We start from the raw sequence: 13,264 nt of genomic DNA, 5'->3' as shown, positions 1-13,264 counted from the left end.
GCTTCTGCATCTTCTAATCTATTCCACTGATTCTCAAGTCTATTTTTTTTTTTTTGCCAATACCATGCTGATTTTATCACAGTGGTTTTGCAGTACAATTTCAAGTCAGGAATTGTAATGCCTCCTGCCTTGTCTTTGTTGTCCAGGATTGCTTTTGCTATTCTAGGTCTTTACTGGCTCCAAATTAATTTTAGGAATAATTTCTCTAGTTCTGTGAGGTATGTTGATGGTATTTTGATGGGGATTGCATGAAATCTCTTTAACAATTTGGAAGTCTGGCCATCTTCACAATGTTGGTTTTTCCTATCCAGGAACAGGGAATGTCTTTCCGTTTTCTGAAATCCAGTACTCTCTCTTTTTTCAGATTATTGTAACTTTCATTAAATAGATCTTTGACTTCTTTAGCTAGATTAATTCCTAAGTATTTTATTTTCTATGGTGCTATTGTAAAAGGTATTGTTTCTATAATTTTTCTCTCAGTGTGTTTGTTATCTGTGTAGAGGAATGCTACTGAGTTTTGGGTATTGACTTTGTGTCCTGCTATGCTACTGAATTTGTATATCAATTATAGTAGTTTCTTGGTGGAGTTTTTTGGGTCTTCCATTATACTATCATGTCATCTGCAAATAATGACAATTTAACTTCTTTTTTACCTATTCTTATTCCTTTTCTTTCTCTCTCTTCTGTAATGGCTCTAGCTAATGATTCCAGAATTATATTGAATAGGAGTAGTGATAGAGGACATCCTTGTCTTGTTCCTGATCTGAGAGTAAAAGATTTCAGTTTTTCCCCACTTAGAATTATGTTAGCCATTGAATTGTCATAGATGATTTTTATCGAATGAGTTAGAGGCCATCTCTTCCAATTTTCTGTAGGACTTTGAACATGAATGAGTGTTGGTCTTTGTCAAAAGTCTTTTCTGCATCAGTTGAGGTGATCATGTCATTTTTTGATTTGACTGTATTGATATAGTGTCTTACATTTATAGATTTGCACATATTGAACCATCCTTGCATCCCTCAGATGAATCTTACCTGGTCATGGTATATGATCTTCTTGATGATTTTCTGTATTCTATTTGCTAGGATTGTATTGAGGATTTTTGCTTCTATGTTCATGAGGTAGATTGGCCTGTACTTCTCTTTTTTAGTTGCATCTTTCCCTGGTTTTAGTATCAGTGTAAAACTTACCTCAAGGAAAGATTTTGGGAAGACTGGTTCCTATTCAATTTCACTGAAGAGTTTGAAGAGCATTGGGATTATAGCTTCTGTAAATTTCTTGTAGACATCAGGACCTGGACTTCTCTTTGTCCATAGATTTTTTATTATACTTTGTATTTCATTGGCTGTTATTGGGTTATTGAGAGTCCTTGTATGTTCTTAATTCAGTTTTGGTAATTTGTACTTTTCTAGGAACCTGTCCATTTCTTCTGTGTCTTTAATTCTGTTTGAGTAAAGATTCTCAAAGTAGGTATTGATGATTTTCTGAATTGCCACTGTGTTTGTGGTAATTTCACCCTTTTCATTCCTTGTTGCTTGTATTTGCATTTTTTCTTTCCACTTTTTGATGAAGTTAGTTAGGGGCTTATCAATTTTATTTAATCTTTCAAAGAACCAGTTTTTTGATTCTTTAGTTCTTGGAACTGTTTTCTTCTTCTCAATTGAATTAATTTCTGCTCTAATCTTTATGATTTCCTCCTGTCTTTGGGCTTTGGGTTTGGTTTGCTCTTCCTTTTCTAGATGTTGAAGGTGCAACTTTAGGGTACTTATTTGTTCCCGTTCTGTTCTCTTAATGTGAGTCCACAGCTATGAATTTCCCTCTGAGAACTGCTTTCATCGTATCCCATAAATTACAATAAGTTGTGCTTGAATTTTCATTGAATTGTAGATATTGTTGAATTTCTTGTTTAATTTCATCTGTGACCCTTTGATTGCTGAGTAGGGTGTCATTTAATTTCTATGTATTTAGGGTTTTTTTCTGGTTTCTTTTGTTGTTTATTTCCAGTTTCATTGCACTGTGGTCAGATAATATGCATGGGATAATTTCCGTTTTCTTGCATATACTTGAGCATGACCTATGGACTAGTATGTGGTCTATTTTAGAAAATGACCCATGTGCAGCTGAAAGAAATGTGTATTCAGCTGTGTTTGGGTGGAACACTCTGTATATGTCCACTAAGTCCATTTGTTTCAAGCTCTGGTTCAGTTCTGGTACTTCTTTGCTAATTTTTGTCTGGTTGACCTATCTTTTCGGGATAAGGGTGTGTTAAGGCCTCCTGTTAAGACTGTGGTATTGCATATTAGATTTTTTCATGTCCGTTAATGGTATTTTATTCAAACTACATTAATCTGCAAAACAGTTCTGTGAGTGTGACCATTTTCACTAAGTTGGCTCTTTCTGTCCATGAACAAGGGATTTATTTCCATTTTCTGATATCCTCTTCAGTCTCCTTTCTCAGAAGGCTATAATGTTTTTTAGGCTATAATTTTTAATGTATAGAGCCTTTACTTTTTTGTTAGGTTGTTTTATAAGTATTTGTTTTTTTAGATGCTATTTTGGGGAGTGTTCTTTCTCAAATTTCTCTCTCAATGAGTTTGTCATTTGTTTACAAAGGATGTCATTGATTTTTGATTGTTGGCTTTTTATCCAGCTATGCTACTGAATTTTCTTATTAAATTTAGAAGGTTTTTGGTGGATTTTTTTGTGTCTCCTATGCTGAGCATCATGTCATCTACAAATAATAATAGTTTAACTTCTTCACCTATTCTCATTCTTTTTTTTTCTTGTCTAATTGCTCAGGAATATTGGCCTAATGTTACCATAACTATATTAATCAGGGGCGGTGAGAGTGGCCATACTTGTCTTGTTCCTGATTTTAGAGTGAAAGTTTTTAATTTGGGGGCATTTAGTATGATCTTGGCTCTTGGTTTGTCATTGATGCCCTTTATTAAATTGAGATGAAGGCTGTGTATGCTGATTTTCTGTAGGCTTTTTATCATGAATTAGTGTTGGACTTTGTCAAAAGCTTTTTTTTCATGTATTGAGATGATCATATGACTTTTGTCTTTGGCTCTGTTTATATGATGTATTACATTTGTGGATTCACATATACTGAGATGTTTCTGCATTCCTGAGATAAATCCCACTTGCTCATATTGGATCTCCTTGATGATTTGCTGCATTGTTTGCTAGTATTTTTTGTTGAGGATTTATTTTACCTGTATTCGTCAGGCAGAAGAATTTTTTTTTTTTCCTCCGAATGCCTTCTGGGCAGATTTGGCTGGTTTGAGTTGTGGGGATTGAACCATAGCAACCTGAGCCTGACTGTTTTGTTGAAGCAGCCACTTAAAAACTGAGCTATGGGGCAGGCCGCCTGTATTCATTAGGAATATTGGCCTGTAGTTCTCTTTTCTGGTTGGGTCTTTCTATGCTTTTGGTATCATCATATGCTTACCTCAAGGAATGAGTTAGGGAGAATTACTTCCCTTTCAATTTCATTAGAGTTGTATTAGATAGTCTTCAAATTTCTTGTAGAATTCAACAGTGAAATGTGCTATGGTTTTAATTTAATTATATTTTCAATTTTAATGAGTGATATTGGGTTAATTAGAGTGTGTATATCTTCTTGACTCAACTTTGGTAATTCATATGTATCTAACTACTTGTCCATTTCTTCTGTGTTTTTCATCTTACTAAAGTACACATTCTTGAAGTAGGCACTAATGATCTTATGGATTTCCACAGAATCCATTGGGATTTCAGCTTTTTCATTCATAAATGCATGCATTTAAGCCTTTTCTTACCTCTTTTTGAGAAGATTGGCTAAATATTTATCAATTTTATTTAATCTTTCAAAAAACTATCTCTTCAAATTATCAATTCGTGGACTGGGGAGAGCTCAGTGGCATAAGCATGTGCCTAGCAAGCATAAGGTCCTGAGTGTGATCCCTGGTACTACCAAAAAAAGAAAAATATTTGATTCTTTGTATTGTTTTCTTAATATGGATTGCCTTAATTTCTGCTCTCAACTTTATAATTACCTCCTTTCTGTGAGTTCTCAGTTTTATTTCTTCTTCTTCTTCTAGAAGTTTGAGGTTCAACATTAGGTTGTTTATTTGAACTTATTCTGTTTTCCTGACAACTGCTATAAACTTCTCTAGGAATGCTTTCATTGCATCCCATAAGTTCTGGTAAATCATACTGGAATTATCACTTAATTATAGAGCTGTTTAATTTCTTTTAAATTTCATTTGTGGTCCATTGGTTGTTTAGGAGGGTGTTATTTAATGACCATGCATTTATGTAGGTTTTATGATTTCTTTTGCCATTGATTACCAGTTTCAGGTAATATGCATGGGATAATTTTAATTAGTTTGCATTTACTTAAGCATTTCCTTAAGGATATGTTTTGCATAGTATGTGATCTATTTTGGAGAGTGTCTCATATACCATGGAGAAGGTTGTGTATTCTGATGTGCAATGGATCACACTGTAGACATCTACTAAGCCCATTTGTTTACAGATTTGGTTTAATTTTGATATTTCTTTGTTGACTTTTTTCTGCTGCATCTGTCTGTGACAGGGTGTATTAAGATCTTTCATTATAATTGTGTTAGAGCTTAATTGATTTTTTATATCTGTTAACATATGTTTTATGTAGTTGGGTGCACCAGTATTTGGTGCATATATATTTATGATTATTATCTCTTTTTCTTGGAGTTTTCACTTGACAAGTATGTATTGACCTTCTTTGTCTCCTTAGATCATCCTTGACTTGAATTTCACATTGTCTGGAAAGAGAATAGATGCCCATTCTTTTTTTCTGGGTTCCTGTCACATGGATTATTGTTTTCCATCCTTTGACTTTAAGTCTATGAATTTGTTTTACAGTTAAATGTGTTTCTTGTATATGAGATACTGTTGGATCTTGCTTTTTGATCCATTATTCCAGTCTGCTTTTCCAATTTTGTAAGTTGAGGCCATTTACATTGCTGGTTATGACTGATACGTATTTGGGTTATCATTTTCATATTATTTTCTTTGTTGGTACCCTGTCTTTCACCTCTGTTTATTGGTTCTTTCTATTGGTGTTTTTGAAAGTGTGATCTTCCCTATCTTTTTCTAAAATATCTTTAAGACATTTTGGAGATCTGGGTTTGTTGCCATGAATTTCATTAGTTGTTCTTTGTTAAGTTAGTTTTGGGGTACATCAATCTGGGTCACAGGTTGTTTTCTTTCAAAGTTTGAAATACTGTACTTCAAGCTGTCTTTGATTTGAGAGTTTTTGTGAGACATTTGCTGTGATTCTAATGGGATTTCCTTTATAGGTAATTTTTTTTCTCTGCTTTTAATATTCTGTTCTTGTACTGAATTTCTGGCATCTTGATATTTATATGCTTTGGTGTAGATTTATTCTGGACATGGTTATTTGAAGTTCCATATACATCACTTATCTTTATGTCAAATTCTTTATCCATGTTTGGGAAGTTTTCTGCTTATACTTTTGTAAATATTTTTTATTGTGTTTTTGCTATTTCTAGCTTTCCATTTAACTCCAATCAATTTTATGTTGTTTTTCTTTCATATTGCAGCTGTTCCATTGATTTTTCAGAATCTCTTGCTATTTTTAATGTATTTTTCTTTTTTTTCATTGCTAACCATGTCTTTGGAATCTAATATTATATCTTTGCTTTGTTCAATGTATTGTGTATACTTTTAATGGAATTTTTAATTGCCTTTATACAAGTTGGGATGTGTTCATGGCTTCCATTTGTTTCATATATTAGACATTTTTGGTTTGCAAGGTTTTTCTGATCATTTCTATTTTTTTAAATTGGTGTCTACCCTAGACTCATTTGGATTGTCTTTCTCTTTGATCATAATTTTTTTTAACCTGAAAGATTATTTTCTATAGCCACATCCATTTGTTTCCCACTTCTGCTATTATCATTTCAGAAAGGTCCACAGGTCCAGCCAGATAGCTCAGTGTATTAAAGGGCCTGCTTAGGAAGATGCAGGCACTGGAGTTGATCCCCAGCATGCTGTGCTGGCCCTGCCCCCTGGGTGTGCTGAGACAGCGATTGAGACTTGGTGTGGTGGCGTGCACCTGTAATCCCACTGCTTGGGAGGCTGAAAACAGGAGGATCAGTATGAGTCTAATCTCTGTAGTGAGACCCTGTACTAAATATATAAAACAGAAAGGTCCAGGGTGTGACTTCCAATTTATTTTATCTCATTGTCCTCTGGGTTTGTCCTAGGTGGCCTGGAAGTCTGGTGGTGCATTTTGCTTCTACATCTTGTCATTTTCTATTTTCTATTTTTTATTTTGTACAGTGTCACTTACAGATTTCTTATGGTAGGTAGCTTTATCTGTAGTATGAACATGTTTCATTCATTTCTTCCCTAAGAAATGTCTATCACTCAAAGATATCTTCCAGGTGTAAGTAGTTTTGGTCTTTGTGTCTATACAAAGAAAACCTACCTTCTCAATTTATTAAGGATGAGAAGTTTAAATCTAGCTCAGCAGCCGTTCTTTGGTACTAGACTATGGTGAGGGTCATTACCCCAGAAAATGACAGTGTTGTCATATGAAGGATAAAAACTGATTACAATACATATGTGTAATATCCTGGCTAAAGTAGTTCAACTAGTAATAATAATAATAGCATCAAGCATAGCCAGATCTATAGGTATATGACAAAATCCAACATATGTCAAGGATTTGTGGGGCCGGGGAGATGGCTCAATGGAATAAGCGCTTCCCTGGCAAGCGCAAGGGCCTGAGTTCAATCCCCAGTTCTGCAAAAAAAAAAAAAAAAAAAAAAAGAATTTGTATGCAATAAATTTCCCTTGTGTAGACTGATTTTACCCTGTTTGGATGGTATTTAAGAAAGACACAGAATAAAACAGAGATGAGTGAGGATAAACATAGTAACAGTAAGGCTGTAAAGCTAGGGATGATCACCCAAGTTTTGAGAGATGAGCGTGAAAGAGAAAGAATGAAAGAGAAGCCAAAAAAATATTGAAGTGAACCAGAAAGAGAAGAAACATTGTTCCCTTGCATGAAAGTATTATAGAATCATGAGAAATAGTTGAAGGAAGAGGTAAAGAAGACAAATAGGGCAAAGTAAAAATAAAGGTAAGAGATTTATCTAATCCAAAAAGGGGAGGAGGTGGAGCCCCAATCAGGCTGAGTTACTTTTCTCCTTGCTGAAACAAAATATCTGACACTCAAATTTAAAGGGGAAAATGTTTATTTATCTCACAATTTTCAGAGATTTCCATCCACAATCAACTGGCTCCAATGCAAATTGGCACATCGCAGAATGGCAACAGTAGATTGAAAAAGCAAGCAAAGAGAGGAAGAGGAGAGAGAGACAAAATTGTTATCGTATAGAGGCTATCCATCTTAGTGCAGTGTTGTATTCATACTCTTAATCCCAGCATTGCGCCTTGAATCAATCACAAACTCTACATTCACTCACCTCTGTAAAATCCTAAGGCTACATGAGGTTTTGGGAGGACATCTAGACACAAACCATAAAGCAGACCAAAATAAAAAAAAAACTAATCCAACAAAGCAAAAGAAAAACAATGAAATTCTTCTGGTGTTCATTGTACTACAGTGCAGATTCACTGTACAGTTCATTGTACAGTGCAGATCCCATGAATGTGCTTTGTAGCCATGCCAAGTTTGCAGTAGGATTTGTGCTGGGAAATGGGCAGATCTTGCCCTCTGGATGTGCATCCTGACACTGGTCTTCAGCTGACAATGTTTTGGATGTCCACTTCTTACTGTTTAAATTTTTTTTTCTTTTTTTTTTGGTGGAACCAGGGATTGAACTCAGGCCCTTGCACTTTCCAGGGAAGTGCTCATTCCACTGAGCCATCTCCCCGGCCCCCTTACTGTTCATCTTTACAGTGCTCTTCCAGTTGCTATGGCACCTTCAGATAGGGAAATCCCAGCGTTCCTCCCAGACCTATGTATAATTGGCTCCTTCTGAACCTTGTGCACCATGCTGTGTTCCACACCACTGTCTCCCCTTACATGCTGGTCATAAGGCAGGGAAAGTGCCCTTGTCTGCTGTAGGAGAAGGTTGCTTGCCTGCTTATACTACTGGGCCAAGGCCACTCTTCTGGTCACAGACCAGAAGGACATTTCCTGTCCTTTGTATTTAGGGCTAAGATGTTCTTGATGGCCACTGACATGGAGTCTGGGTGTTCTCAGCTCTTACCTATGAGTAGAATTCTCACTAGCTTGTGGCTCAACTAACAGCAGTCCACTGTGACTGATTGCTCTTCCTTCATTCTGCTCTGGGACTTTGGCAGTGTAGTGACCCAGGACTGTTCTGCTGTTGGAGGTTGCCTTAATCCCTTTGAAATAAAATGGTGGCTCTACCTGGCTGCTTCTGTTCCATGTCTGTGTGTGAAACACAGTACTGGCTCACCTCACTCACAAGCTGCTGGCTCTGCAGAGCCCCTGCTGGGACTACTCCCACCATGGCTGCTTTCTGTGCCTGCTCCCACCCTGCTGCCTTAATAACTTTTCTATGTGTGAAAATGCTTTTCACCTAAGATTTGAAGTTACATTTGTTTATTGTATTAGTCAGCTTCCTGTTTCTAGAACAAAGTACCAGAGTAAACTATTTCATAAAGAGGAAACATTTATTTAGTTTCTGATTGTACTCCATAGTTGAGTTGACCCGTGTCTTTGCGCACGTGGTGAGGGCACTGGGTATCAGTGACAGGGAGCATATAGTGAAGCAATCTTTCCATTTTTAGCTAGGAAGAAGAAAGGGCAGCTGGGCCAGAAAATCTACAGCACCTCCCAGAAGCACCACCTTAGGTACCAAGGATTCACATATGGACCTTTAGGGGACGTTACTTGTATTCAAATTATAGCACTTGGTATAAAACTTTAGACAAATACTTTCCATTTATTTTGCCTCTTTGTGTACATCACTTTGATGTGTAATTGCTCTCCTTATTTCTCTGTAAGTAATATACCTTTTTCCTCTGCCTACTTTTAAAGTTTACCTTCTTTATTATTGGATATGTATAGGCATTTCCATACGATGGGCCATGTTTCTTCACGGTCTTTCTCCCTTTTGTTTTGCTTGTTTATTTGTTCTGCTTGTTGAATTTCCTAGGATCTGTTTAACTTCTTGAATTTGTAAGTTAATAGTAATATCATGAGCAAATTATGACCTGTGGCTAAACTCAGTCCTCTGGATTTACAAGCAAAATTTCACTGGAATATTATTCATGTCTATTCCTTTACATATTATTTATGGCTGTTACAAGAGCAAAATTGAGTGGCTGAGTGGAGTAGAGATTACATGACTATCACGGCTTGAAATAGCATCTGTTCTTTCACAGAAAAAGTTTATTTTCTTGTATTTATTAGATTTTCTGGCAAGCATGAAAGTGATTGGTATATTTAAAATAGAAAGAATAATAATTTATGTTTTTAATGTTTCTGTCAATTCATTGATATGTGTCCTGGTCTAAATTCAGAGATTTTGTATCATTGAGGTTTCTTTCAAGAAAACTGCACTCTTTATTACAAGTCATTTTTGAGAAGGGTGGGAATGCAGATGTAAAGATAAAAGCATATGATATATAGCATGTGATTAGATTTGAAGTTACATAATTTTTAAATTGAAAATATTTTTATTTCTTTTAAATTACTTCTGCAAAAACACTAGAGTGTGACAGTTGAAACTTGCAAAATTTTATAATCAATATATTTAACCTTATACATTTTTATTTAGTAAATTTAAATGCTACCCTATAATAGTGTTATCCTATCAGAGTAAATGATTTCAGTATTGGCTTAGAGTTTTAGAAAAGTCAAATAATGTAATACTGTAATGTTTCAGTCATTTTTTTATAAAAGTAGAATAAAGAAATATAAGTTTTTCCATCTCCAGAAAAACATTTCAGGTTCATGACTGTGTTATACAGAGCAAGCATATTTCACGATGTTACATCAAGCTATTATTGTAACTTCCTTGCTTTGTTTTATTTTAGGTGTTCTGGATTGAATGCTTGAATGCTTTGGCCCACTCCTTTATTCTCTTCTGGTTTCCTACAAAAATGCTGGAGCATGGTAATAATGTCATAGTTTCAAATATTCATCCAGTGATGTTACTCTCACTGTCAATGCTATATGTGTGTGGCTTGCCAAAAAGAGCTAGAGGACACAAAAATTAATTTAGAAGAAGAAAAATACTTGCACTGCGTTAATACTATATATTCTTGTGGCAAACAGATTGCACTTTGAATATGTAATAGCTGATCTTTAGAACTCATTCTCTTTGCCTCTTATCAATATGAATTGAGGTCAGTGAATTTACATTAATCTCTTTTTAATTTAATCTTATTTTTAGAAGAGAATAAAAATAGCAAACACATTAGGAATCATATAGGATTTCACTAAACAAAATGATAGAAATTCAATAATGGTTGTTATATTGCATACTGTTGTCTTGAAATTAGTTGGTCAGATTACCTGAGATAAGCATGAAAAATTGGTTAAAAATTGAAATAAAAAATCAGTACAATTATACAAGCTACCCTGTGTATATATGTATATATTTCTTTTTCCCTTCTTTCTTTGCTCCTTTCCCTCATCCAAGTTGTTCCTTCCCTTTTATAGTCTTTATTGTACCTTCTAGATTTTATTTACTCTTTCAGTTTCTTGTACTAGTGAGACAGTACAATGTTAACACATGCAGGTCTAAGTTATTTCACTCAGTTGCATCCACGTAGGTATAAAAGCCTCAAGTTTATTTTTTTCATAGCCAAGTAATACTCCATTGTATAAAAATACCACACCATTTTTTTCAGTTTTTTTGTTTGTTTCCCATAATTTTATTGAGAAACAAATAGCAATGAGACAGTTTCAAACCAAATTGGTAGGACAGTTTCAATAATTAACACATTGCATACATTCTTCCTGGGGTTAATTGCTGTACAAGATGCAGACTTGACATGCTATTTACAAACACCATTAGAACAAATCCCTCTATTCATTAAGAGAATGTAACTATATATCTATCCCTAACCACTTTGTTTTTTTTTAATTTATTTATTTATTTTTATTTTTCAACAAATAATACACTGCATATATTCTTCTTAGTGGTTAATTGCTGTACAAGATGCGGACTTGTGATCCTATTTACAAACACCATTAGAACAAATCATTCTATTCATTAACAGAATGTAACTATATATCTATCCCAACCACTTTGAATACACAGATACAAAATGGACATTCATCTGTATACCCCATTTTTTCTAAGTTCCGTTATTGAATATGATAGGTGTGTAAACTCAGCAAAATATTCTAAAAGAGTCCAGTAGCCCATAATAGCATTGGGTCTTCTGTTTAACTGGCAATGTCAGAAATTATTGACCTGAGTCCCCCACAGCTCAACTTAACAGCATGGCTTTATTTCTTATAATTTCGTCTTCATACTTTTCTGCTGGATGGTTAAGACCAAGGTAAAGCAGGACCTATGCAACAAGAGTTGTAGCTTTTGGGTCTGAAAAGGTCAGTGAAATCCCCTCAGGATTTATCCCGAGATCCTGTACCTCAGATTGTAGAACCTTTGTCAGTGTCAGCCATGTTGATGAGTCATGGCCATTGCTTGGCCAATGTGCTCTCTGTGAAAGCTTGTGAGAATGTTTTCTCTCCATGTGACTCTCCTTAGGCACACTCTACATCATCGATCACTTTCCTCTTTAGCCCCATAATCTCCTTGATCAGAAAATTTGGAACACTACCGAGTTACATGATGTTACAGTTCACGTTCTCCTGTCCTGAGTCTTAATTGACCTTGGAAGGCTAGGCCAAATGTTGGCTTTCCTTGAAGCCCTCCTTTTTCTCTAATTTTGGTCTGCAAACTTAGGTTGTTAATCATCCAGGAGACAAGCTTATTGTTATTACCATACAGCCAACGCTGTTAAGCTTAACCTCACTATCTGTCTGAATATCAAACATCTTAGGCATAACATGCAACAGGCATTTTTAATCAAGTATTGATATGTTGAAGTTTAAGTCCCTATAGAATAGGATGAAAAACATTTAAAAATTAGAATATATAAAAATGGCAGAAATTTTTTTTTTTTTATTTTTTGGCTGCCTGAGAATGCCTTCAGGGCATGTTTTGGCTGACTGGAGTTGTGGGGATTGAACCACAGCAACCTGAGGCTGACTGCTTTGTTGAAGCAGCCACTTAAACAACTGAGCTAAGGGGCAGGCTCCAATCTTTTTTATGTATCAATTATTTAATTATGTTCTTAATAAGAAATTTAGAACACTAATTTATGAGGATAAATTCTATTTGTGAGAGCAAAAACACATCGCAGGTAGCTCCAGAGCTGAGGAACAGCTTTCATTTTTGCTAAAATCTGTGAATCCACCACTTTCTGATCCACCTTCACTGCTCTGAAATCTGGTATCTCTCTTTCTTGGTGTTGAAGATCTCGCCCTCCTGATGTCTGAGTTTCCAAAGCTGCTGCTTCTTGAAGTAAGCATCAGTGAGGTGTCTGGGGATTTTCACTTTGCTGATATCAATTTTTGTAGAGGTGGCAATGACAGATTTCTGGTGTGTTCTTCATGGAGGAACACGATTAAGGCTAAGAGGCCCAGCCACAAGTAGCAAACCACTGGCCAACTGCTTCAGGATGACCAGTCTCTTGCCTCTGTGATGCCCAGTGAGGATGATTGAGATGGTGCAGGTAGAGATGCTAGCTCAAAGTTTCCTCAGATGCTGACTGAAGGGTTTCTTGCTGTGGCTCAAGAGATTTCAGGGCACATCTTCAGTAGGGTAGTATCTAGGAATTTTTCAAAACTTAACCAGCTGGGTACCACCATTCTCTTCCCCACTGATTGGTTTTATGATCATAGCAAGAATTTTCTCCTTATTTTTCTTCCCAACCTTTGATTTAGCAATTGTGTACTTTCTCTTGTACAAAGGCTTTCTGGAATACATAGCAGATTGAGAGTAGCTACCAATTCCTCTAACCAGGACAGGATTTGACTGCAGTGAGGCTGCCCTTTCTTGGACTTTTTTTTGCCATCACCTTACCCTTTTTACTAGTACCAATGGCAGCAGCCTTCTTGGCTTTGGTCTTCTTCTCTTTAGTGTCTGTCTTCTCAGTTTTTTCACCCACCATCTTGGAAGATGAGAAAGAGCATACCACATCTTTTTTATTCATTCATTGGTTATGGTCATTTGAGTTGGGTTTTTTTTTT

At 35.6% G+C, this 13,264-nt stretch overlaps 1 protein-coding gene across 1 annotated transcript in view; it reads left to right on the top strand.

The window, feature by feature from the left end:
- Positions 1–13,264, top strand: part of LOC101571837 (phospholipid-transporting ATPase IB) — a 297,444-nt gene that overhangs the window by 230,402 nt on the left and 53,778 nt on the right. Inside the window, exon 25 of the mRNA XM_023715050.1 lies at positions 10,033–10,111. Coding sequence (XP_023570818.1) covers positions 10,033–10,111 — 79 coding nt within the window. The remainder of the gene's footprint in view (positions 1–10,032; positions 10,112–13,264) is intronic.

The sequence above is a fragment of the Octodon degus genome, unplaced genomic scaffold (genome assembly GCF_000260255.1).
Source record: "Octodon degus isolate 3935 unplaced genomic scaffold, OctDeg1.0 scaffold00038, whole genome shotgun sequence".
In the NCBI taxonomy this organism is placed as follows: Eukaryota; Metazoa; Chordata; class Mammalia; order Rodentia; family Octodontidae; genus Octodon; species Octodon degus.
Note: the sequence above shows the minus strand (reverse complement) of the source record. Positions and strands in the feature narration are given on the sequence as shown.